The 25,099-nt window shown below is 42.4% G+C and overlaps 1 protein-coding gene across 1 annotated transcript in view; it reads right to left on the bottom strand.

Moving 5' to 3' along the window:
* Positions 1–18,967: 18,967 nt before the first annotated feature.
* Positions 18,968–25,099, bottom strand: part of klf15 (Kruppel-like factor 15) — a 9,399-nt gene continuing 3,267 nt past the window's right edge. Inside the window, exon 3 of the mRNA XM_053482023.1 lies at positions 18,968–21,196. Coding sequence (XP_053337998.1) covers positions 21,028–21,196 — 169 coding nt within the window. The 3' untranslated portion in view covers positions 18,968–21,027. The remainder of the gene's footprint in view (positions 21,197–25,099) is intronic.

The raw sequence follows: 25,099 nt of genomic DNA, 5'->3' as shown, positions 1-25,099 counted from the left end.
AAATCCATCAGCAGATCTGAACCCAACTGAAGAGGAGAAGATGCTCCTGGAGGAGACTGCAGCAGTTCGGGGATGTCACTGGGTCAGCGAGTGACTTTGTGCTCTTACTGCGAATGACAGACACCCAAGGATTGAGAGATCTTTACTTTCATCTGTTCCGATACTTTTGCTTACATGAATATCGAGTATCACTAAACGCACCATTTTAAGACAATTGTTCTTGCTGTTCCTGTGTGTATACACTGTGTACGGCACATCATTATAGTGTAATTCCTAAATAAAAATGATATTTGTCATCAAATCACAATGATATGTGCAATTATTCTAAATGTTGAACGGTTAATTATGTCATCGTTAGGATTTCATATTTATTTTATTATAAATAAAAAGAAGACCATCCCTTACATTCTTTTGTAAAAAAAAAAGAAAAGCAATCAGAATGGTGCGTTTTTCTCATTCCTGTTTGAAAGGTGGCTCGCTCCGCTCACATGCAGGAGGAGGTGACGGCTGATGGAGGTTTACCACAAAGTCATTAGTAGTGTAAAGGCATGAAGGAAAAATAAAACCTGGAATGTAAGAGCAGTGGAAATGCTGTACGCTCTGCTTCTGAAATCTGCTCATTAATAAAGTGTATCAGCGCTATTACCACTCCCACAGACGAGCTCCCATCAAATCCCTGGCACTGAGTCCGGCAACCTCGCCAAACCGAGCTACGGAGCCCGGCCTGGCACGCAACAAGAGCAAATCAAATAAAGATAAAATGCCTTTTTCCTCTCGAGTAAATTGTAATCAATCTTCTATGGATATTTGCTTGAAAGTTAAATTAGTGATGATAAAAAACAGCAGATGGACTTCGCTAGCGCTGCATGAGGCACTGGGCCATTTACTTCTCTATCAGACACAAAGGCTTCATAAACACTATAAGACACGGACTAAAGGCTTAATTGGCAACTGATTCTCTGTTCGATAGTTCAAAACTGGAATTTCCTACAAGTCTACCTGAGTCTCCAATAACTACCTGGACTCCATATTAACATCAATTAACATCTCCTGTTATACTAAACTTCCAGCCTCCTAACACACAGTATGGGTGCAGATCAATCCCTGCTCTCTGTTATCACCCAGATGAGGATGGGTTCCCTGTTGAGTCTGGTTCCTCTCAAGGTTTCTTCCTATTACCATCTCAGGGAGTTTTTCCCTCAGCACCGTCACCCTCAGCTCGTTCATCAGGGACGATCTGATCATTCTGATTCTAACAAATTTACATTTCATACAAACTTAAATAATTCTTTTGATTGTGTAAAGCTGCTTTGCGGCAATGAGGATTGTTAAACGCACTATACAAATAAAATTTGTGTGTGTGTGTGTGTGTCATACGGTGTTTATAAAGCCTTTAGTGCTGTTGAAGGTTCAATTCAATTTAATTTTATTTGGATTTAACAATCATCATTGTCGCAAAGCAGCTTTACACAATCAAAAGAATTATTGAAGTCTGTATGGAATGTGAGTGTGTGTGAATCAGAAGGATCAGATCGTCTCTAATGTACTATCATCAGGGACTATCTGGACGATCATTTGTTTTTGAAGGAAATTGGTTAACACACTATTAATATATTACAGACTTTCTCATCACTAAGAATAGGAACATAACCCTCGGGCATTCGGTCCGAGCTCAGCTTGTGATCTTATACCCTGGGCTTCAGGGTTTCTGGTCTTCACATTTGCCATGCAAATTCATATAGAATGTCAGTGGCATCAGGAACTTTTAGCTACAGCACCAGTCAAAAGTTTGGACACATCTCCTTATTATGTGGTCTTTTCTGATTTTTATTTCTTTCTACATTGTTAAACAATCCTGAAAGCATTCACAATGTGCAATAATCTGCTTTGAGGTGATCGGGAGATGTGCTGCTACTTATGCCCTGTAAAGCCTTCATAACATTTATAATCCAAGATGTTAATCTGTGATTTCTGAGGCTGGTGATTCTACATGAACGTCTCCTCTGCAGCAGAGCTCAGTTTTGGTCTTGTTCTCCTGGGAAGGTCTTCATGAGAGACAGTTTCATTATCATGGAGCTTGATGGGTTTTACAAACACACTCGACACAAATACTGTTACAGCTGACCTTCGAGTCTTAAAATAAGTGACTGTTCTTGTTTTAACTTAGTTGACTCATAGTTTAGAAATCTCCTAAACTACACTACTCGGTGTTCTCTAATGTAGAAAATGAATCAAAACCTTTAACTGTTACTTTCCATAACCTGCATGAAAAGCAAGCTTGTGAAGGAATTATAACACACACACACACACACACACACACACACATAAAATTTGGTAATATGAAAGCTTAAAGATACACTTTTTTACTGAAAGTACAAACAGATATGGGTTTATGGATGACTGCTTATGGAGGCCTTAAACAGGGCGTGGCTACCATTATAATGGGCCAAAAGAATTGGAAGTTTCACTGAAGCACCTCAAGCCTCCAGCACTTCTCTGATATTGTGTTTAAAAAGATGGTTTGGATTTAATCATCAGTTGAAAGTAGAGGAGAGATGTCCTACATTACAGTCGAGTAAAACCGCTCCAGTGCAGAATGTCATCCTTTTTCTCAGCGCTTTCCAAAGTCACGTCATGGGTGTTTCTAATCCGTATACGCAAACCTAATCATAGTCTAAGCTATTTTATCTTATAGTAAAGGTGGAAATATGTTCCTTATTTTAAAAAAAATAAGAATACTGACATCTACAGCATGACATTAACACACAAACACACAACTCCATCTGGCTCCAAAACAAAACAAAGGTCTGAGCCACGTGAGTTTTAAAGGGTTATATTTTCTTTCCCTGTAAAATGTGAAGGTGAGAGACGAGCTTTCTTCCTTATGTGTTATAAATGTCTTGTTACGCCTGCTATAATACATCCTGAATATCTTTATACGAATATTAACTCTACCAACAAAAGAAGTTATAAAAGCAGTTCATGTATTTAGGAGTGAAAGCCTTGTTTATGATATTATGAAAGGGATTTAAAATGTCTTGGGAGGAATTGATTCAGTTACTAGACAAAAAAAAGTTAAAATGTAATTATTTTACCCCGGGGGAAGAGTAACTCATACACACTCCTTCAGCAGTAACTCATGAATCCCAAGAAACCCTGAATCCCAAGTTCCAGCTTGAACTCTTTAACTTCCAGCTTTAATGTTACACAGCACTCGCACTGGAGACTCCTTACTGTGATGTTGGAGAAACACATTTTATCCGAGCGCAGCGCTAAAGCTCTTCACTCGTCAGGTTGTGTTTTAAATTTCTCACAACAGTGTTGCTTTCTGTGCTAATCTCATTCCAAACATTTCATTTTTACGGTTAGTGCGCGTTACTTTTTCAGGCCGACTTTCCACATCTTCTGCTGTTTATTTCTCCATTAGAGTTATTTTCTCTGGCTGTTCCTTCCTCCATGTCGCTGAGGCTGTACTCACAGTTTGATTGCTGTACATCCGGTAGCTCAATTTCGAGATTTCACCGCAAAACAGTGTGTGAGTGTGTGTGTCTCTGTGTGTGTGTTTTTGTCTGTGTGTGTGTGTGTGTGTGATGGTTATCTTTCACTCAGAAATTCTCTTGAGACGTTTTTGGCTCTGTTTTTGCTCATGTGTGCCAGTGACTACTACACTCTCACTGTGTGTGTGTGTGTGTGTGTGTGTGTGTGTGTGTAATTACAGTGCTCTTTCTCTGTTCTGTATTCCTCCATTAGGGTCTCTATGAGTGACGTACAGAATGAGAATATATGGCCGTAGATGATTGAAGAGTCCGGTCCGGTTTCTGCCGCATGACTGCCAGTGAAATGGAAACACAATGCACATGTGGTCAGAGATGTTCAGAGACGTCTCCATCTGCAGTTCCACTAAGATATATTTTTTTTTTTGGTGGTAAAACTGCTTTGTTAGTGAAAATATGGAATGCATTTTGTTTTTCTTTGTTCAGCAAATTATAGTGTCAGCAATACAGACTCACAGAGGAGCGTTTCAATGTGAACTAAATTGCTCTGTTGTTTCTTTGAGGACTTGTGGGAGATTTAGCAACACCAGCATATGATCTGAATATAAAGTCTTACCTATTAATCTCTCTTTTAACAGCTGGAAATCACTTCATAATAAGCTGAGTGAAGTGTGTGTGGTTGTGTGTGTGAGTGAATCTACTGTAATCAACTGTTTACATAAATAAAATTTGATTAAATTGTAAGAGACTGAAGACTATCACGTGTTTTCTCTGAAGCACGTGACCCCCCCCCCCACCCGTGACTAATATGTGTCACAAAAATAAAATATTAAAACTCTCTACGTATGATCATCTACGAACTGTAAATAAAAGCCAATCAGAATTCAATATTGTAACGCACTGCTCACAAGCTCATGCAAGTGTGAGTAATTTTTCACGCTGTGCAGATTTTCCAACGGTCAAGAGAACAGCTTAAGCACAGCTTTTGACATATTTTTAAAAAAAGAGAGAACTGAAGGTATGATACATACACACAAATCCTCTCAACAGAGACGCAATGTTTTCAAAATTACTAACAGCGTTAATGATTATAAAAGACGAGTTCTTTGTCCAATTTGTGTTTCATTCTCCGATTAAATAAGAGGTTTTATTTTTTCATTAGACTTTGTGGCTTCATCTACATGATTGGGTACAAAAGGGTAAAAATAGATTATTAAATGCCATAATAGTAATTTAATTTCATGGCTGTTATAGCTACAAAGAGTGAAGCTGCAACATCATATTAAACCCTATGGATTATGAATGGGATGTTACTTAATATGCATGGTGTTCATATAGAGTGCTGTTTATGTAGAGCGGTGTTCATATAGAGTGCTGTTCATGTAGAGTGGTGTTCATGTAGAGCGGTGTTCATGCAAAGGGGTGTTCATGTAAAGCGTTGTTCATGTAGAGCGGTGTTCATGTAAAGCAGTGTTCATGTAAAGCGGTGTTAATGTAAAGCGTTGTTCATGTAGAGCGGTGTTCATGTAGAGCGGTGTTCATGTAAAGCGTTGTTCATGTAGAGTGGTGTTCATGTAGAGCGGTGTTCATATAGAGTGCTGTTTATGTAGCGCGGTGTTCATGTAAAGCGTTGTTCATGTAGAGCGGTGTTCATGTAAAGCGGTGTTAATGTAAAGCGTTGTTCATGTAGAGCGGTGTTCATGTAAAGCGTTGTTCATGTAAAGCGTTGTTCATGTAGAGCGGTGTTCATGTAGAGCGGTGTTCATGTAGAGCGCTGTTCATGTAGAGCGGTGTTCATGTAGAGCGGTGTTCATGTAGAGCGGTGTTCATGTAGAGCGGTGTTCATGTAGAGCGGTGTTCATATAGAGCGGTGTTCATGTAGAGCGGTGTTCATGTAGAGCGGTGTTCATATAGAGTGCTGTTTATGTAGAGCGGTGTTCATGTAGAGCGGTGTTCATATAGAGTGCTGTTTATGTAGAGCGGTGTTCATATAGAGCGGTGTTCATGTAGAGTGGTGTTCATGTAGAGCGGTGTTCATATAGAGCAGTGTCAATGTAGAGCGGTGTTCATATAGAGCGGTGTTCATGTAGAGCGGTGTTCATATAGAGCGGTGTTCATGTAGAGCGGTGTTCATATAGAGCGGTGTTCATGTAGAGCGGTGTTCATATAGAGCGGTGTTCATGTAGAGTGGTGTTCATGTAGAGCGGTGTTCATATAGAGCAGTGTCAATGTAGAGCGGTGTTCATATAGAGCGGTGTTCATGTAGAGCGGTGTTCATATAGAGCGGTGTTCATGTAGAGCGGTGTTCATATAGAGCGGTGTTCATATAGAGCGGTGTTCATGTAGAGCGGTGTTCATATAGAGCAGTGTCAATGTAGAGCGGTGTTCATGTAGAGCGGTGTTCATGTAGAGCGGTGTTCATATAGAGCGGTGTTCATGTAGAGCGGTGTTCATATAGAGTGCTGTTTATGTAGAGCGGTGTTCATGTAGAGCGGTGTTCATGTGGAGAAACTACATAGAGAAACACACAAAACTGTGTGTGTGTGTGTGTTGTTAAACATTTCCTGCTTCCTGTGCAGTGAACAAAGGAACAGTCCTGAAGTCAGGCAGGAGGTCTGAGTGTTTGTGGAACTGAGAGCCTTCCTGCTGAGAAAATCACCGTCCCGCTTCAGGCATCGCAGCACTAAAGCAAACCAGGTCCAGAGTTCTGAGTACCGCTCACCCATGCCATTTCTGACGATCTGTCTGAACACACACATTTTATGGTTAAAGAAAAAAATAAAACCTAAAATAAAAGACGTGGTTTTAATTCCAGCATGGTTACTGTGTGTGTGTGTGTGTGTGTGTGTGTGTGTGTGTGTAGCGCTAGGCTTTTGGTTCTGAGTTTAATAACCAGAGATAGTTAGAAGAACCGTACACTCTCAGTGTGTTCCTCAGGGAAAGATTAGAAGGTTCTCGTTCATCTAGTTTGGCTGTTAGAAAGGAGGCCAGTAAGTGTCATTTACAGGTTTGCATTTCACAGAAAAATACACAACACATTAAAGGAAACTTTAAAGTCAAAGGTTTTTGTAAAAGATCGTAAGAGATCGTAAGTCTCAAATCTCTTCACCACCTCTACAGCATCTTCATAAATATTCTCTATAGAAAAACCCAATAGAACTGTTCTAGAATCAGGTTTAAAATCTAGAACTGTTGAAGAATGTGAAGGTTCTTTTTCTAAGACCAGCTGTCTGTGTGGAGCAGAGAGTCATGCTGTTAAAAACCCAGGAACGTTCAGCTCAACACACACACACACACACACACACACACACACACACACTGGTCATGATTAAATAGATGTAGGTTCTGCAGGGTTTTTTCGTCAGTTCTGTGTGGTTCTGATTGTAACATTTTATGGAACTGACACAACAAAAGTGGAGCAGATGGAGGAACGGAGAAACTCTCAGGAATGACAGAAGGACGGTTTTAATGTTTGGTGTGAAACCGCATGAAGCTCTTGAGATGTTTCTATAACAAACTTTTTAAAGGTTCTTTCTTTAAGATCCGCTCTCGGGTCGGAGTCAGAACCGTGCTGTGGTTCTAAAGCGCTGACTCGGGCCGGAGCGGGTGTGGGGTCTGATAGAGCGTGGGGTTTCAAAGAAAAACTCTGAGTGTAGTGTGCAGCATGAACACAAGCACACCACACACACACACACACACACACACACACACACAGAAATAACGCTAATGACCTGACGTCAAACTGAAAGTGGAGTGTTATAATTGTGTCCACAACTGTGTGTGTGTGTGTGTGTGTGTGTGTGTGTGTGTGTTTTATTTTATGTATCAGTTCAGTTTTTGTGTTCCTGATTTATCTGATTTAACACGGCAGCGTTTAACGCAAACAACATAAACATCAGCATTCAGAGAGAGAGAGACGTCAGTGTTCCTGATCATATCACTGAATAAATACTGTACACACACACACACACACACACACACACACTGTTCACATAGGGCCAATGGGGAGTGGGGATAACCAGGGTGCTCTTAATGAGGGGTGGGGCTAATATGGACATGGCTAATGAGGGGGCGGAGTTAACTAGTCAATTAAAATGATAATAATCAGGACCTAAAGCGGCAGAGTGGTCTAGGGTTTAGCACTGTCGCCTTGCACCTCCAGGGTCCGGGTTCGATTCCCGGCCGATTCCCGGCCCTGCGTGCATGGAGTGTGCATGTTCTCCCAGTGTTTGGTGGGTTTCCTCCCACATTCCAAAGACATGTAGGTTAGGTTCATTCTCAAATCGCCCGTAGTGTGTGTAAATAAGTGTGTGTATGTGTGTGTGCGCCCTGTGATGGATTGGCACCCTGTCCCGGGTGTACCCCGCCTCGTGCCCTAAGCTTCCTGGGATAGGCTCCGCCCCCGCGACCCTGAATACAGGATAAAGCGGTACAGAAGGTGAGTGAGTAATCAGGTCCTGTGTAAGGACACAGAGACATGAAGAAAAGGTGAAAGTGTGTGTGTGTGTGTGTGTGTGTGTGTTGAATAAAAGATTATGGGTTTGTGGTTCCCTGAAGGGAAAATAAAATTGGAAACACAGATGCCTTTCAGAAATGTGTGTGTGCGTGTGTGCGCGTGTGTATGTGTGTGTAAAATAGAACACAGCTGGGCTTTCTAACATGCTACAGTACATAATGACACCACAGTTGACACACACACACACACACACATACTCTGTCTAAAGTAAAGAACAGCAGGAGTGTTGAGCACTATAAACTTCACTCATCACCTTCAGAACGATTCAGTCTCTGAAAATGTCAAGTTGTGTGTGTGTGTGTGTGTGAGAGAATGAGAGAGAGCCTGGAAAGTAAACTTGATCTCTGCTTCAACAGTGAAACATTCCTCCAACATATCTCCAGTGTGTGTGTTTGTGTTTGTATGTGTGTGTATTCAGTGGTGTAAAGGTGAGTTCATGGCTCAGGAACCTGCTGAGAACCAAGAGTTAAAGTGCAGATGAATAAACACACACATTACAGAAATTTACCTCTGATGTTCTGAAGGAGCTTCAGCCAGAGCTTCTGCCTCAGATGGACAGAAAACCTCTTCTTCTTCAGCGTGGGAATGTTGCTAAAACACATCCACAATGTCAATGCGACTGAACACACACGCACACACACACACACACACACACACACACACAGTATATTGGGTTTCTGTTCTGGTTATTTCCTGACATGCCCCTTATTTCTCCTCCGCTCCTCCATCCTCTTCTCCATGGTGATCACACTGAGAGGTCAAAGGAACATTCTCTCAAGTCTTACAGTAAGTTCTTCAAAACTCATTTAAAGCAGATAGATCAGATTAAATTATATTTGATTTTTTTTATTTCTTAACAAATGTTCTTCTTTATTTGTGCTTTAGTGTTTTTCTGCTCTGGAAGCTAGTGTAGCTTTTGATGCCATTGTTCATAGTATTCTTCTTCACAGAATAGAAAATGTAGTAGGAATAAAGGGAACAGCCCTCTCCTGGCTCAGATCCTATTTAACTGATCATTATCAGTTTGTAGATTTAAATGGCGACTATTTTGCATATTCTAAAGTGGAGTTTGCTGTTCCACAGGGTTCTGTTTTAGGCCCACTGCTTTTTACATAAGAGAGGGTGTTAATTAACTTTTAAACAGAAGTTCTATATATCAAGTGCAACAGTAAAAGACCTCAGTGTGATTATAGATTCCAGCCTTTTATTTGAAGCTCATGTAGATAATATTATCGTAATAGCATTGTTTCACCTCAGAAATAAGCACCTCAAGCTTCAGCTAGTCCAGAATGCAGCAGCGAGAGTCCTCACTAGAACCAGAAGATATGAGCACATCACCCCTATCTTATCTTCACTCCATTTTCTCCCTGTGAAATTTCGCATTTTTGCATAAAGCATTAAATGGTCTCGCGCCGCAGTACCTGAGCGAACTGCTAGTGTCTTACGATCCGCCACGCCTACTTCGATCAAAGGATGCAGGCTGCTTGTCAGTACCGCGTATTATTAAAACTACAGCTGGGGGCGGAGCTTTTTCTTACAAAGCCCCAAAATTATGGAATAGTCTTCCAAATAGTGTTCGGGACTCAGACACAGTCTCAATGTTTAAGTCTAGGCTTAAAATCAATTTATTTAGCCAAGCATTTTTATAAATAGATTAGCCTTAGGTAAAGGAGCAGATCTGGGGGACTCATGGACGTAGAGTATTATGGTGAACTGGTATGTTTGGATGCTGTCTTCCTCACTCTTATTGATCACTCAGGTTTGCTGACGGTGAGGTGATTGGTTGCTTTACATCTCAGTTCCCCCTCATGTCTGTGTTTCCTTCTGGCTCCTCCCTTTTAGTTATGATGTCATAGTTAGTCCTGCCGAAGTCTCTGCTTGCACTCTACAGTTAATATACATTCACATTATACATTATGTGACTGCAACCAGACCTAACTGGTATCTCTTCTTCTCTTCTCTTCCTCTCTCTCTCTGACCCACTACACGTCTCTCCTGAGCCGCCAGTGATCCAGACCCCCTCTGCCCCCTGGACCTGTCTGACTCGTCCTGGTGTCCCTCTTCTGGTTGGAGATCTCGTCACATGGACGCCCCGTGTGGTCTGTCTGGGATGCGTGTGGTGTCTGGGGACGGTTTCACTTTCCCATGAAGATGGTCCTGTCCTTACCTGATGCAGACAGATGTTCTCTGAGGACTCGTGACTGCAGTCGCTCGATAGTTCAGGACTGGAGTTTCCTACAGTCTACCTAAGCCTCTAATAATGAACTGGACTCCATATGAACTTCTCCACATCTTCTGTTATACTGAACTTTCAGCCCTCACTTGTCATCTTTCAACACACAGTGATATAAAACACCGTTTTCACTCAGTTCATCAGAGGTGGACAGAGTACACAGGTTCATTACTTGAGTAAAAGTACAGATACCTCTTGTTAAATTTTACTCAAGTACAAGTAAAAGTACTACAGTCAGATTTCTACTTAAGTGAAACTACTTGTTTTTAAAAGTACTTGAGTATCAAGAGTACAAGAATACATTTTCTAAATAATGCATTACCTCTGCCACAGTGCTTACATTTATGTACAGAAACATTTTACATGCAGTTATGAAAAATGTTAATGTTAATACCCTAAATAATGCAGACGTACTGAAAGTAAAATCAAGTCATTTTCATCTTTTTCATACTCAAGAACATCAAAGCAAATGCTCAGCTTACATTAATGTGTAATATCAGAAAAGAAAATTCATCTAACAATTGTGTGTACATGTGAGTTTCTCATGTTTTTTCATCAATCAAATCAATAAACCTGCAAAGGCAATATAGTGATAATAAGTGATTAAAGAAAATCAGTTAATCCGCTGTGTTTAGGTCGCGTACAAATAAGGAAAAAATTAAATTCTGCTCATTTGAGTGACAATATTAAGCCCCTTCCTCTCACATTGACATTCAGGCAAAGGCAGGAGAAAATACTTTCAGCTGAATAACAACATTTTACACAATCTATGTTTGACAACTCATGTGTGTGTGTGTGTGTGTGTGTGTACTCTACTTCAATTCAATCAAATGTTTGAGAGAGAAACAACAAATTGAGGGGTTTCTGAGATTTTTCTTTTTTCCTTTTTTTTTAGGAAAAGTAACGGGTACTCAGGCTTATGGATGGAAATGTAGCGGAGTTAAGAGTACAATATTTCCCTCTCAAATGTACTTGAGTAAAGTCATGAGTACTCCCCAAAAATGATACTCGAGTGAAGTACAGATCCCTCAAAATTGTACTTAAGTTCTGTACTCAAGTAAATGTACCCTGTTACTGTCCGGCTCTGCAGTTCATTCTTATGTGTGTAAATGTGTTTCAAACACAATAATCCACCCATAATACACAGTGAAGCCTCTGATACCTTCACATTATTAACTGAATTACACCTACAGCACATTAAAGGCAAGATCCATTTCTCCATATTTTAATTAAATAAATAAATAGATAGTGTTCATATTTTATAACACACTTTTATCTTTGCCTCATGAATCGTCGACATGGACACTGTGTTTCTTCTGTCTACCCACACGGAGCCCAATATGGTCCGATGTCACCAACTTTAAAAGCCTCGTCTGTGTGTTATGCAGCACTCTAACGCTCTAACTGAAGGCACATCGTATCACTTTTGCAATCCTACACCACCTCACACACAACCTCTTACCCTCACTCGCAGTGTGAGATCTAACCCTAGACTGGGTCATAACACTGCACTGTGGTTTCTCTAGAGTAGTTCCTGCCTGTGGTTCCTGCACCGTGGTTCCTGCACCGTGGTTCCTGCCTGTGGTTCCTGCCTGTGGTTCCTCCCTGTGGTTCCTGCACCGTGGTTCCTGCCTGTGGTTCCTGCCTGTGGTTCCTGCACCGTGGTTCCTGCCTGTGGTTCCTGCCTGTGGTTCCTGCACCGTGGTTCCTGCCTGTGGTTCCTGCACCGTGGTTCCTGCCTGTGGTTCCTCCCTGTGGTTCCTGCACCGTGGTTCCTGCCTGTGGTTCCTGCACCGTGGTTCCTGCCTGTGGTTCCTCCCTGTGGTTCCTGCACCGTGGTTCCTGCCTGTGGTTCCTGCCTGTGGTTCCTGCACCGTGGTTCCTGCCTGTGGTTCCCATTAGTTTCTTTACTAATTTGCCCCTTATCCAGCCCAAGACTGACTGTTTATCTGAGCTAATTTCATTACAAAATAAAAGTGTGTGAGTGTGTGTGTCACTGGCCTCATTCACAGCTCTAAGCTCCACACTGAACCCACAACATCAACTGTTCTAGCTGAAATGGCTAACAAACCTAACACACAGTATGAGTGCAGATCTATCCCTGCTATCCGTTATCACCCAGATGAGGATGGGTTCCCTGTTGAGTCTGGTTCCTCTCAAGGTTTCTTCCTATTACCATCTCAGGGAGTTTTTCCCTCAGCACCGTCACCCTCGGCTCGCTCATCAGGGACGATCTGATCATTCTGATTCACACACACTCACATCTCATACACACTTAAATGATTCTTTTGATTGTGTGAAGCTGCTTTGCGACAATGACAATTGTTAAAAGCTCTATACAAATAAAATTGAATAAAATTGAATTGAACACACACGGTGTTCTAGTGTAGTGGGTGGGGCCTTTAATGGAGAGGGAACCAAAGATCAGAGCCCCACCCAGCCCCGCCCATCCCAGAGAAAACGTGTAGGTACATCTGATGTACAGTATACTATACACACTATAGATATGCGGATGTCCTTCACAAGGTGTGTGTGTGTGTGTGTGTGATGCAGTGAATAATATAATAGAACAGTCCAGGTTCTCATCAGTGCAGCTGGGTGTGTGAGAGTGTGTTCAAGAAATGATAATAATAAATGATATCAGTGATCGAAGGTTTCGTTAAGAGCCCCAGGCGCTCAGGGTGAGTAGCTCCTGCTGGAGCGCTCCATGCTGGTTCTCATGCCGTGGCTGTGTTTACTCCAGTACAATAACCAGAACAGGGCTTGGTTTGGGTGACTCAAGTTCTTAGATTTTTCTCCCAGGCATCTCTCAGCATCACCAGATGTACAGTAGATGACCTGCAGGTCTGGAAGATGTTCAGCAGTAGTAAGCTTAGGTCATTCTCTGGCTTTTTGGTCCAAAGCAGTGGTGTTTCTATACCATGCAGTGATGTTTCCATCAGGATGCATTTGTTGTGCTTTTGTGGGAGGATGTGAAGAGGCATTAGGGCAATCTGAACTTCCTCTACCTGACCTTCAGCAGTCTGTGGAATAGTAAAGGTGGTGCTGTGCCTACTTCTGTCTCAGTGTTTGCAGATCATAGAGAATACAACCAGAGTGATGAAGTGTGGGACTCCCTCCACTGTGATCCTGCGGATTAAGAGTGTGCACTTGTGGGTTGGCACGGTGGATTGGTTGTTAGCCCTGTTACAGTACATCACACGTCCAGAGTTGGGGGATTGTGTCTCTTCTTTACTCTGTGTGTGTGTGTGTGTGTGTGTGTGTGGGCGAGTTTACCTGTTCTCCCTGTGATTGATGGGTTTCCTCTGGGCACTCTGATACCTGGGACAGGCTCCAGGAACACGTGACTCTACACAGGAGATAAGTGGTAAGTATTTAACTTCTCAATCTTCTCAAAATTGACCAGCAGCTCCTTCATTTTGTAAACCTCCTCTGGACTGTCGTTCCTGTTCATTTGTGTTAAAGATCTACATTGAAGACGTAATGAGAAACCTGACAGTGATGTTGGAGTCATGTGTGTCTGGGACACCTTACAAAGGGACAGTTGATGTTCAGGAAACTCAGGAACTATTTCTGTGTGAAGATCTTCAGTCTAAGGCCCGTGAGTGCTGATCACCCTGGATAAGTTGATGGGGTTTAATAAAGCACGACATTAAATTAACACTCATGATCTACATTGAATGTGTTTGCCACAAAAGAACCAAACCAGGAGATGAATGGCACAAGCTGCCTGGGTCTAAAGGACTAACTTAAACCTGGTTTAAATCTGCATCTGATCATCAGCCTGGCGGTGTGAGGTGAGGGTTAAGTCCAGCCGAGCAAATGTTCAGAGTGTTAAAGTTATTTAGTTGTTGTCTTGTTTTTTTACGTTACACAACACATGGTGATTTCCTGCAGGCATTCTGGCACTCGGGCGTCGCCCTCCTCTCTCAGGTTCAGGTTCTGATTAGTCCATCTGTTTTTTTGTTTTTTTTTTGCGAGGGGGTGGTGGATAAGGGGGGATGTCGGTGCATACAGAATGTTAATCCTGCTCTTGGTTCTCTTTGTTACACAGAACTGGAGTTCTCTTGCTGAGGAACAGAAGCACACGTGGACATTTATTGGATGATCTTCATCACACTGTTACTGCGTTACACAGTGTTCTGACTTACACTTATACATTTATATTTATATCATTTCATGTTCAAAGAGTTTTATTTGGAATATTGATCTGTATTCATCTTTTATCCTCCTGCATCATTATGAGAAGGAAAATCAAAACGCTTTTGTCAGGGAGATTGCGTTTCAGCAGATGTTGTGTTGATTAAATCCATCTTGCTGCTCCATCGTCTCTGTGATATTCCAGCAGATTTTGGAGATCAGATCCTGATTCCTGGAGCTCTGACAGTCGTTCCGGCCAAATTCGGTCCATATGCTTTTACCGCATGCGTTTAACAGCCCAGAAAATAAAAAACACAAACAACAACAACAAAACCTTCTGCAATCCTACATCTGGAGAGGAGAACTGTGCAACAGCTCGTAAACTGAGACGTTCCTCTGGAAAACATTTCACAAGACAATAGTTATTAATAAATTCAATCCCTGGGCCGGGTTCGTTCTTAAAGCCTTGCAGTTTTATCATTTGAAGTTAAAGGAACTAATTTAAACACAAAATAAGACAAATTTATTACTTAATAAAAAACACAGTCTATAAATTATAACTGGGATTTCTGGTTCCTCCGTAACAAGCACACGAATGGAAAATAACATGAATATTAACTTAAACATCACTGATTTAAACCAGTCTTTGTCTTACGGAGGACCGACACGTCCCGGGCGTCCGATGTTCGAACCACATTAACGTCACACACTTCCTGATAATCCCCTTTTCATCCCAGTTTAGACAAATATTGACAGAGTCACCGTCACTGACGGCATGGGGCGGAGGGTCGGCGACACGGCGGTCAGGCCACGAGCTCACGTCAGGACGAGCCGAGCAGCGTAAACACGTCGTCTCACAATCACACGTTTAAAGCTGCAGTCTGTTAAAGTCAACGTTTCTCGAAGGTCAATAGCGTTTTCTAACAACAACAACAACAAGAACAGTGTGTGTGTGTGTGTGTGTGTGTGTGTGTACAGTGCTTGTACAGGGAAAAAATCCACAGTCTGTGTGACAAGCGAGAACATGAACTGACAACAATGACGTTTTCTACCTTTATGCATCAGAGCTAATTGTTCTTATTAAATAAATATTAGTTATGAGTTATTAATATTATGTTTTAACATTAGTAAAGGTGCATGCTTTGAGGAGTTTGTAAATTCCCATATTTCTCTATGTGTTACATCGATCTGTAACGTTTCTTTATATACATCTGTATCCCGAGTCCCTCGTGTTGCACACTTCTCACTGACACATGACCACAGCGTTGTGGAGTTTGTGCAAGCCGGCGTGGAGACGTTCAGGAGACATGGGAAGTGTGTAAAGTGTGAGTATCATGCACGCTGAGGGTTATGTGTGAATTTAAACCATTTCATTTGTATTAGAAACATCTGCCACATGTGCTGTTCCTCATACTTTAAAAAGAAAAAAAAACCCTCATGTGCTGATCTGATCAGAGACAGGAGCACGCTTCGGATGTTTATATAAACTGTATAAAAGTATGAAAGTGTGCTGTTTGCTGTGTGATGTGTGCGATCAAAGGATACAGGCTGCTTATCAGTACCGCGTATTATTTAAACTACAGCTGGGGGCGGAGCTTTTTCCTACAAAGCCCCAAAATTATGGAATAGTCTTCCAAATAGTGTTCGGGACTCAGACACAGTCTCAGTGTTTAAGTCCAGGCTAAAAACCTATTTATTTAGCCAAGCATTTTTATAAATAGATTAGCCTTAGGTAAAGGAGCAGATCTGGGGGACTCATGGACGTAGAGTATTATGGTGAACTGGTATGTTTGGATGCTGTCTTCCTCACTCTCATTGATCACTCAGGTTTGCTGACGGTGAGGTGATTGGTTACTTTACATCTCAGTTCCCCCTCATGTTTGTGTTTCCTTCTGGCTCCTCCCTTTTAGTTATGATGTCATAGTTAGTCCTGCCGGAGTCTCTGCTTGCACTTTACAGTTAATATACGTTCACATTATACATTGTGTGACTGTGACCATACCTAACTGCCATCTCTCCTCTTCTTCTCTTTCTCCCCCTCTTTCTCTTTCTCTCTCTCTGTCGAGCTACACATGTCGTTCCTGAGCTGCCAGTGATCCAGACTCCCTCTGCCCTCCGGACCTGTCTGACCCATCCTGGTGCCCCGCTTCTGGCTGAAGATCTCGTCACCTGGATGCCCCGTGTGTCTCTCTGGGATGCGTCTGGTGTCTGGGAATGATTCTCTCTACCTAGAAAATGGTTCTGGCCTTGACTGGTGTTGGCAACTGTTTCTCTGGGGACTTGACAGTTCGATAGTTCATGACTGGAACTTCTTACAAGTCTACCTGGGTCTTCAATAACTACCTGGACTCCATATTAACATCAATTAACATCAGCTATTATAGCTGAACTGCCTCCCACCCTACACACTGTATAAATGCAGATCATTTACTGCTTTCTGTTTCACCCAGATGAGGATGGGTTCCCTGTTGAGTCTGGTTCCTCTCAAGGTTTCTTCCTATTACCATCTCAGGGAGTTTTTCCCTCAGCACCGTCGCCCTCGTCTCGTTCATCAGGGACGATCTGACCATTTTGATTCATACAAATTCACATTTCATACAAACTTAAATAATTCTTTTGATGTGTAAAGCTGACATGAAGATGATTCCATCATCAGCTTCACTGCGCTGAGATCTGAGCAGAAAAAGGGAAATTAGTTTCTCTACATTCGATGTAAACCCATCCCCATGTGGTGTTCATGCAGGAGGTTTTTGCACAGACTCCAGGTGAATTCGCTCCCTGTCGTTAATTGTCTTATTTATTTTCTCCCAACAAACTTCTTTCTGTAGAAACGCGGCCTCGCGCGCTAACAAACGCCGCTTTGTGTTCAGGAGCGTCTGAGCTGCCAGCAGCCCCGAGTCCAGAGTCCTGAGTTTTATTCTCTTTACTCTCTCTCAACTCCGACTGGAAACTCAACTGTTAGTAAAGAGTCCTGAACACACACACACACACACACACACACACACACGCACACACACATACACACACACACACACACACACAAAACATCACTCAAAGCAACTTGCCATGCCATCCTCCACAGGTGGGAGGGGTGAGTGAGGTGGAGGAAAACGTGACATCACTGTGAGGACACGGGCGTGGCACGGGCGTGGCTCACTGCCACACAGGATTATTATGTCAGAACATTTTGTTTCTCGCCCCTCTCCTCACGGGCTGAGCTCCTCCATAACTGCAGTCACACACCGTGTGTGTTGTACAGGCCAATGACTGGTGTGTGTGTGTGTGTGTGTGTGTGTGTGTGTGAGACAACAGTGCCTCAGTCAGAATGAACACACACACACACACACACCAAAAATAAACCCATAAAGTTTCTGGAACACATTTTGGCCGGAAAACAAACCCAGAAGCACACAGACTGAAACTTGATCTCAATCAGAACCTGAGAATTTACACTCTCTCTCTCTCTCTCTCTCACACACACACACACACACACACACACATTACACATAAGGTACAATACATACGTGTGTGCCACGGAAGGTCAAGGTTTTATCTGATCTGATTTGGTTTAATTGTTATTCATCTCTTTATCATGTGTGTGTGTGTGTGTGTGTGTGTGTGTATGATATGTGTGTGACGTGTACTGACAGTAAGTTGGAGCAGTAAGATGAAGTTGTAGTCATTATACTGTGTGTGTGTGTGTGTGTGTGTGTGTGTGAGATCTTACATGCATGTTTACACTCCAGCGTGTTTACATTCACATACAAATAATCAAATAATTAAATAATTAAATAATCAAATAATTAAATAAGACATTCTGAAATAAATAAGATGAAACACTAAAATAAATATATATATGAAGATGAGTTTGTGAAACAGTTCACACTTTTCCTGAACGACTTTTGAACTAAACAATTTTAGGTTATTATAAATGGTGTTCAGGTCAAAGCGGGACTTGAGTCACGGTGCGGTGATGAGACTCTGAGTCTCAGTAAAACGTCTGAACGTCTGTGACGATCCGGGAGAATTTAATAAAGGGAGAGTTTCTTCTCGGAACTGTTCTCTTATTCTGCACAATGGAAAGTCCTGCTTTGACTCGAACGCCCTGGAATTATGAAACGCTTCTGATCCTGCATTAAACATCTGCTGATTATTATAGAATATTAACTCATCCTGATCGTTTTCCCACAACACTGAAGAGCCTTTTATTTAATTCCAGTAGTTTATATCAAATGTTTATTTTCATGCTTTTATTTTACAACACTGTTTTTTCCAGTGGCTGATTTAGCGATAATGTCATCTGTCAATCAAGGCAGGCTGGGCGGAGTCAACCTACTGTACAGACGACTTGCTAAGATGTTTATCATTAACACAATTATCATCTCGAGTGTTTCAGAAACATCTCCAGTGAATTATTCCAGTTTGATCACGTGACCCGTGTGAACGCAGCCTCATGACCTTTGACCTAGCATGTTGTTAACTGTAAAGTTAGAGTGCAGTGTAAAGTTTACAGTGTGTAAAGAGATGAGCGATGACTCACATTTCACATCAAAATGACTCAACTTCAAAGACTTTTCCTTTTTATTTGTAAATATACACAAGAAGAAAATATATATTTATTTATATATAATATACATTATTACTTGCTATTATTTACACTGTTTACATTATTATTGTGAACATGTACACTATCAGAGCTGAGTGTGTTTCTGATAAAGCTCGGTTCTGTGTGTGTGTGTGTGTGTGTGTTAATGTACATACATTTATTACTGAGATAAAATAAAATCATCATCGCTTCAGAAATGTTTCACATCCGTCAGGGGGAATGTAAAAGTTTTGGCTCCCTGTGCTGACTTGATGTAGAGAACCAAAAAGTGGTCCGGACCGGACCTAAGGGTACTCAGGTACCGAGCTCATTTTCAAGCATTTTGAGAAAGATTTTTCAGTGAGTCGTCGTGTCACTGTACGGTTTACACAATGAACCTAACGTAGTCCTAAAGCCTACACCCGGACCTGAGCTGGAACACACTTGAGGTTCTGGTACCGTCTGCAGTGAGAGAAGTTCCTGAGCTGTGTGTCTGCGCTTTCACGAGATAAACCAGCTGTTGTAAGTGTTCTATAGAGTCCTGGGTTTAACTTTGGCACAGAGATGCTCGAGAACAGTTCAGTGAAGTTCTCCGTTAGCAGCGTGTCTCACAGCAGGCGAGTACCGGACCCTCAGGGTGCCGGATCGTATGGTTAGTCCAGCTGTGACCGCGGCCCGGGTTCCCACTGAGAGCGTCCTCTCTGAACCGTGCAGGTGCGTCTGAGGCCTCGCTTGCAACGGCACACGGCTCTGTAGAACCAGAACCAGAACCCTGTGACTGAAACATCTCTCTCACACACACACACACACACACATTCACAGATCAGAGTGTATGATTAAGGCATTGGCCCTGATGAGGAGGAAGAACCCGTGATGAAGGCTCGGCCACATTTTCACAAAAACAAAGACATGAACAAAAATCTAGAAAATGTACGATTTAAACATAAAATGAAGAATTTACTGAAAAGAAACATTAATACTGAGGAGACGGTGAGCTGCTTCACACATTAGCTGTGATGTGTGTGTGTGTGTGTGTGTGTGTGTGAGACGGGTTACAGGGTTACACACACCCTGTCCTCTCATCACAACTCATTAATAACTCGTTTCCTCACAAACCGTTTCAAACTTAGTCACAGTTTTTAAACAGCGTTGTACACCAGACAGCCCGTCTGGATTAATTACCCACAATCCCACAGCGCAACCGAGTTGTGGGCGGAGCTAACGGCGAGCTCACGGATTGGTCAGTGTTGTCCTGATTATAATAAAGTGAATCCAGCAGCGTCGTGTCTCCAGACCTTTAGGATCTCATATGTTTATAAGTTCATTCAAATTTATTTCTGATATTTTATTATAATATTATTATTTACAGGCTGTGAGACAGCGGCTGTATAACATGAAGGGAATCAGTCAGAAAAGTGTGTGTGTGTGTGTGTGTGTGTGTGTGCTGTATCCTTGTGTTTATTTTAAGATTAACAGATGTTAAACTTGTGCTGTATGGTCAGTAAAGATTAAAGTTTTGGCACCCCTGACCTCATTTGAGTTGCTGCATCAAAACTGTTTCATCTTCTGTATAATATTTTACACACACACACACACACACACACACACACACAGCTTGTTTGTGTAAGTGTGGTTTGGTTAAGTTTTTGATTAAATTATAACAATCGTTCCGATCCCCGCGTCTCAGTCACACCTGTCCTCAGAAGCTCCGCCCACTTCCACAGCGGTTCGCTGCACGTAGCTCATACCATAACGACAGTCCTGATTACGATCAGTAGCTGAGATGAACGTTTGTTCTGCAGAACTGCATCATGGGAAAGTTCTTATGCGTTATAACGATCGTGAGTGCTGCTGCGTTCGAGCTCCTCTTCAAAATAAAACTGATAAACTGTTAAAATAACATGAAGAAATATCTTCTGTACAGGAGACGATCACGATGTGTCACGTGACACGCTGCAGTTCATCACCAATAAATATCCCAGCACCACCACGGAGAGCGCCTCCTCATCTGTGTGTGTGTGTGTGTGTGTGTGTGAGAGAGAGACAGGGTTATGTGAGGTCAGTGTGTAGAGCGCGTCGTCCTGCTGTTTCGGGGAAAGCGGTGGACTTTGACGTGTTTGGACAGGTGATCGCTCCGGGCGAATTTCTTCTCACAGACGTGGCACTGATACGGTTTCACTCCGGAGTGTGAGCGTCTGTGACGGGACAACTCGTCTGACCTCGAGAACCTGGCAGGACAACACACACACACACACACACACACACACACACATCAGGTCAGTAAGTGATTACTCACTAAAGCCGTCTTCGTTAGTTTCTCTCTCCTGTGACGATTAAAACCTGTACGTGTTCTTTATCGGTTCTCTGTAGAACCCCACACCAGAGTGTGTGACTGCAGCACTCCCTCGGGGTCACGACCTCCACCCCAGGCCACCAATCTCCCAGATGTGCATATTTATGAGTTACAGTGTGGTGATTTTCCATAATTTAATAATTTATTTAATAATTGATGATCACATCACACCTCATAAACAACCTGCGCTGTGGGACACGCCCACTTTAAGGAACTAAATGTACACACACACACACACACACACACACTGCTCAGAGAGAACTGATATTTAAACAAAACAACTCATGCCCACTTTTAAATGTTTTTTTTTTTGCACAGGTCTGAAAAATATTAAATACATGATTAGTATGTGGTCTTGTGTGTGTGTGTGTGTGTGTGTGTGTGACCTCATGCTGCTTGATCAATAAACCCGCACTAAGCCCATGTTTCAACACATTCCATAAGACCAGCTGTAATCCACACACACACACACACACACACACACACACACACTAATTACACAGTTAATGACAGCATTTTATTGGGCACAGAGAATGTTTCATTATGTAAATAAGGTGTGTGTGTGTGTGTGTGTGTGTGTGTGTTATAAACTGAGCAGAAAGTATAAAACTTATATTCATGTTAAAACACACACTCACACATGATGGGGGGGGGGGGGGGGCGGGGCTCTGAAAACTATCTGGGGTTTATAGGTAATTGGAGTAGAGTTGAGGGAGAGTGTGTGTGTTCGGGCGGGGCAGTGTGTGTCCATCCTACTGAAAAAGGAGCTCTCACTTCTCGACCTTCTCCTAACACACAGTATGAGTGCAGATCAATCCCTGCTATCTGTTATCACCCAGATGAGGATGGGTTCCCTGTTGAGTCTGGTTCCTCTCAAGGTTTCTTCCTATTACCATCTCAGGGAGTTTTTCCCTCAGCACCGTCGCCCTCGGCTCGTTCATCAGGGACGATCTGATCATTCTGATTCACACACACTCACATCTCATACACACACACACACACACACACACACACACACACACACTCACATCTCATACACACTTAAATAATTCTTTTGATGGTGTAAAGCTGCTTTGCGACAATTAAAATGGATTTAGGAGCTTAAAGCGTCTTAAAGTATTTAATTTTTTTTAAACCACATCAATGAATCAATGAGAATTTTACCTGTTAAAGAGTGAGGTACTGTACATCTGAGAGTGACGTACAGAGAGTCCGAGAGTGATATACAGAGTGAGGTACTGTATATCTGAGTGAGGTACTGTATATCAGAGTGAGGTACTGTATATCTGTTCCTGTTTAAAGTGAGTTCGTGTTGTCTCTGATGTTACAGCCGCTATAAACACTCGCTGTCTCACCCGTCTTTCTAAAACATGCAGCGTGTCATGTGACTGGGAAACTCCTCCATCCTGGAGACTCCTCGCACTGGAGACTCCTTACACAAATCTTCACTATATTACCAAGTACACTCGCTTGTCTGGATGTTTCAGTGTGACGGTGTGAGTTTAACACCCAGAGGGTCAGTGGAGAATCTGCAGACGTGAACTCGTGAGCTGACAATCATCACGCTGTGATACACAGATAATAAATCTGTCAGCAACACACAGACATGAAGCACCTGAATACACTCCAGTGATGGCAGACACACACACACACACATGCACGTAGGTACACACACCACATTAAAATATGTATTTGTGTGTGTTTATTTAGGGCTTTACTTGGCCTTGTCTTTGAGGAACACCAGAGGAATGTTAAACACGCGGGCCGGAGCGCCGAGCAGCAGCAAGGTTTGGGTTCTGTATAAAGTCCGAGCGCAGGCGGAGAACAGAGCCGCTGTTGAGTGCAGAGTCAGAGCTCAGATAAGCGCCGTGCCAAACTCATCACGCCGGCAGCCGTCCTCCGGCCAACACTGAGCTGTTTGTTCTCTAAGAGAAACTCTGTACCCGAGACGCACTTCACACCAGAGTCGTGCAAAATGTTCAACCAGGCTGATGTAGAACCTCACCGCCTCTGACTCCATAGCTCCGACTCACCTGACTCACAGAGTCACTTCACACCTATGGGTCCGTCTCCTGGCTCGGAATCAAGAAGAACTCTTACTCGTGCGTCGGACTGAAAATCTGAACCTCTTTTATTAGCACAACCATCGTCTGAGCACAGAGCACGCGGCGCAGCAGATTAGACCAAAAAGATTAGATAATTAAATAGATAATCAGAGACAGGAATCAGCAGTATAATATCACGAGACATGGATATTATAAAGATACCGCGGTGCCGATTCCATTAATATTGCGATTCTGTAAGGAGCATTAATTTATAAACATACCGATTTGATTTAGATATTTTAATTTTTTTGCAATTTTAAGATCCTGAACTTTTAAAACAACTGAAATCAGAACTCCAAAGTTTTAGACCTTATCTTATTTTATCCTGCAGCTTCACAAATGAATTTAACATGAGTAATTAAATGTAGCTCGTTCCTTATAACACGAGTTTTCTCACTTAAGGAACAGAAGCAGCGTTTAAACTCTACAAACTAACTTCAAATACAAGAGTTTAACATTTAACTTCACATGAAACACAAAACTACATCGTTACTGAGCAGCGCGTCTCTCCGTCATCCGCCATCATTATTCGTTTTAAACAACCTTAGCGAATAATTCACTCCTACCACACGGAATAAAAGTGTGTAAATAGTTTAGAGCGCCACCTGTAGGATAAAAAAGAAACAGTGATGTTTTACCGTATCAAACGCCTCCAAAGTCTTAAGTGCATATAGATCGGGTGTAAACATGGGGATGCACGCAGCTTCTAATGCGCGTTTCAACACTAATTAGCGTGTTTCGAGTGTGTGTAATGAGTGAGTTTGGGAATAATTCACTTGTAGAATTCGGAGAAAAAGGCCAGTCCGAGGCTTTTTAACGAGTGTGGCTTTTAATAATGTGACACCATAAATGTGTTTCTGTTGCATATTTTCTGGCCTGGAGGTCACCTGGAAGTGGAGGGAGATCTCAGTCTCCTCAAAGCTGAGTGTGATTCCTCGAGAGTGCTCTTGTAAAGAAATGTACTGAGAGGAAGAACACACCACACCAGGGTTCTGTTCAAAACATAAAGAACAGTGTGTGTGTGTCAAAGAACCAATAAATAAAATTAAAACCCTCCGTGAAGAATAAACAGAAAAACTCGTTCACTCACTTCTCTGTTCAGGTTTAAGTTTAGAGCTCTAAGGTTCCTTTCATTCCCCAATTTAGCCCCTGATTCAGTTCCTGATTTAGTCTTGGTCAGTTCCCCCAGCTCCTCCCTGTCATGTGACAGCTACCACGAAGGACAGTGACATCTAACACGTGCTTTCTCCGAGACGGCTTCACACACCACGAGGAAAGCATTATCTGCCCTCTTCCACATACTCAGACTCCCACCATTGACCAATTCCACGACAGGAGACAAAGTATGCTCCTCCCACTCAGACAGCAGGTCCAATTACGCTCTCTGTCTCACTACACATGGCTGTGGCATCACCAAGATCTAGACTTGATGTGGTCACCTGACTTTTGGATGAACGCTTATCTGTTGCACCTCTTAGGAACCCGGAGCTTTAATCAAACTGAAGTGTGAAATCCTGATGCACCCAAACCTCTCTCAGATGTTTATCTGCCTGGCAAACACGTCCTTCACCTCACATCCACACTCACAGATTCATTACGACAGATTGAAACCCAAGCGAGCACTGGAGGTCATGTCATGTTCGAGCTGTGGATATACACTGACAGCAAACATG

This window comes from Clarias gariepinus, chromosome 22 (assembly GCF_024256425.1).
Source record: "Clarias gariepinus isolate MV-2021 ecotype Netherlands chromosome 22, CGAR_prim_01v2, whole genome shotgun sequence".
Lineage (NCBI taxonomy): Eukaryota > Metazoa > Chordata > Actinopteri > Siluriformes > Clariidae > Clarias > Clarias gariepinus.
This window is presented reverse-complemented; position numbering and strand designations above follow the sequence as displayed.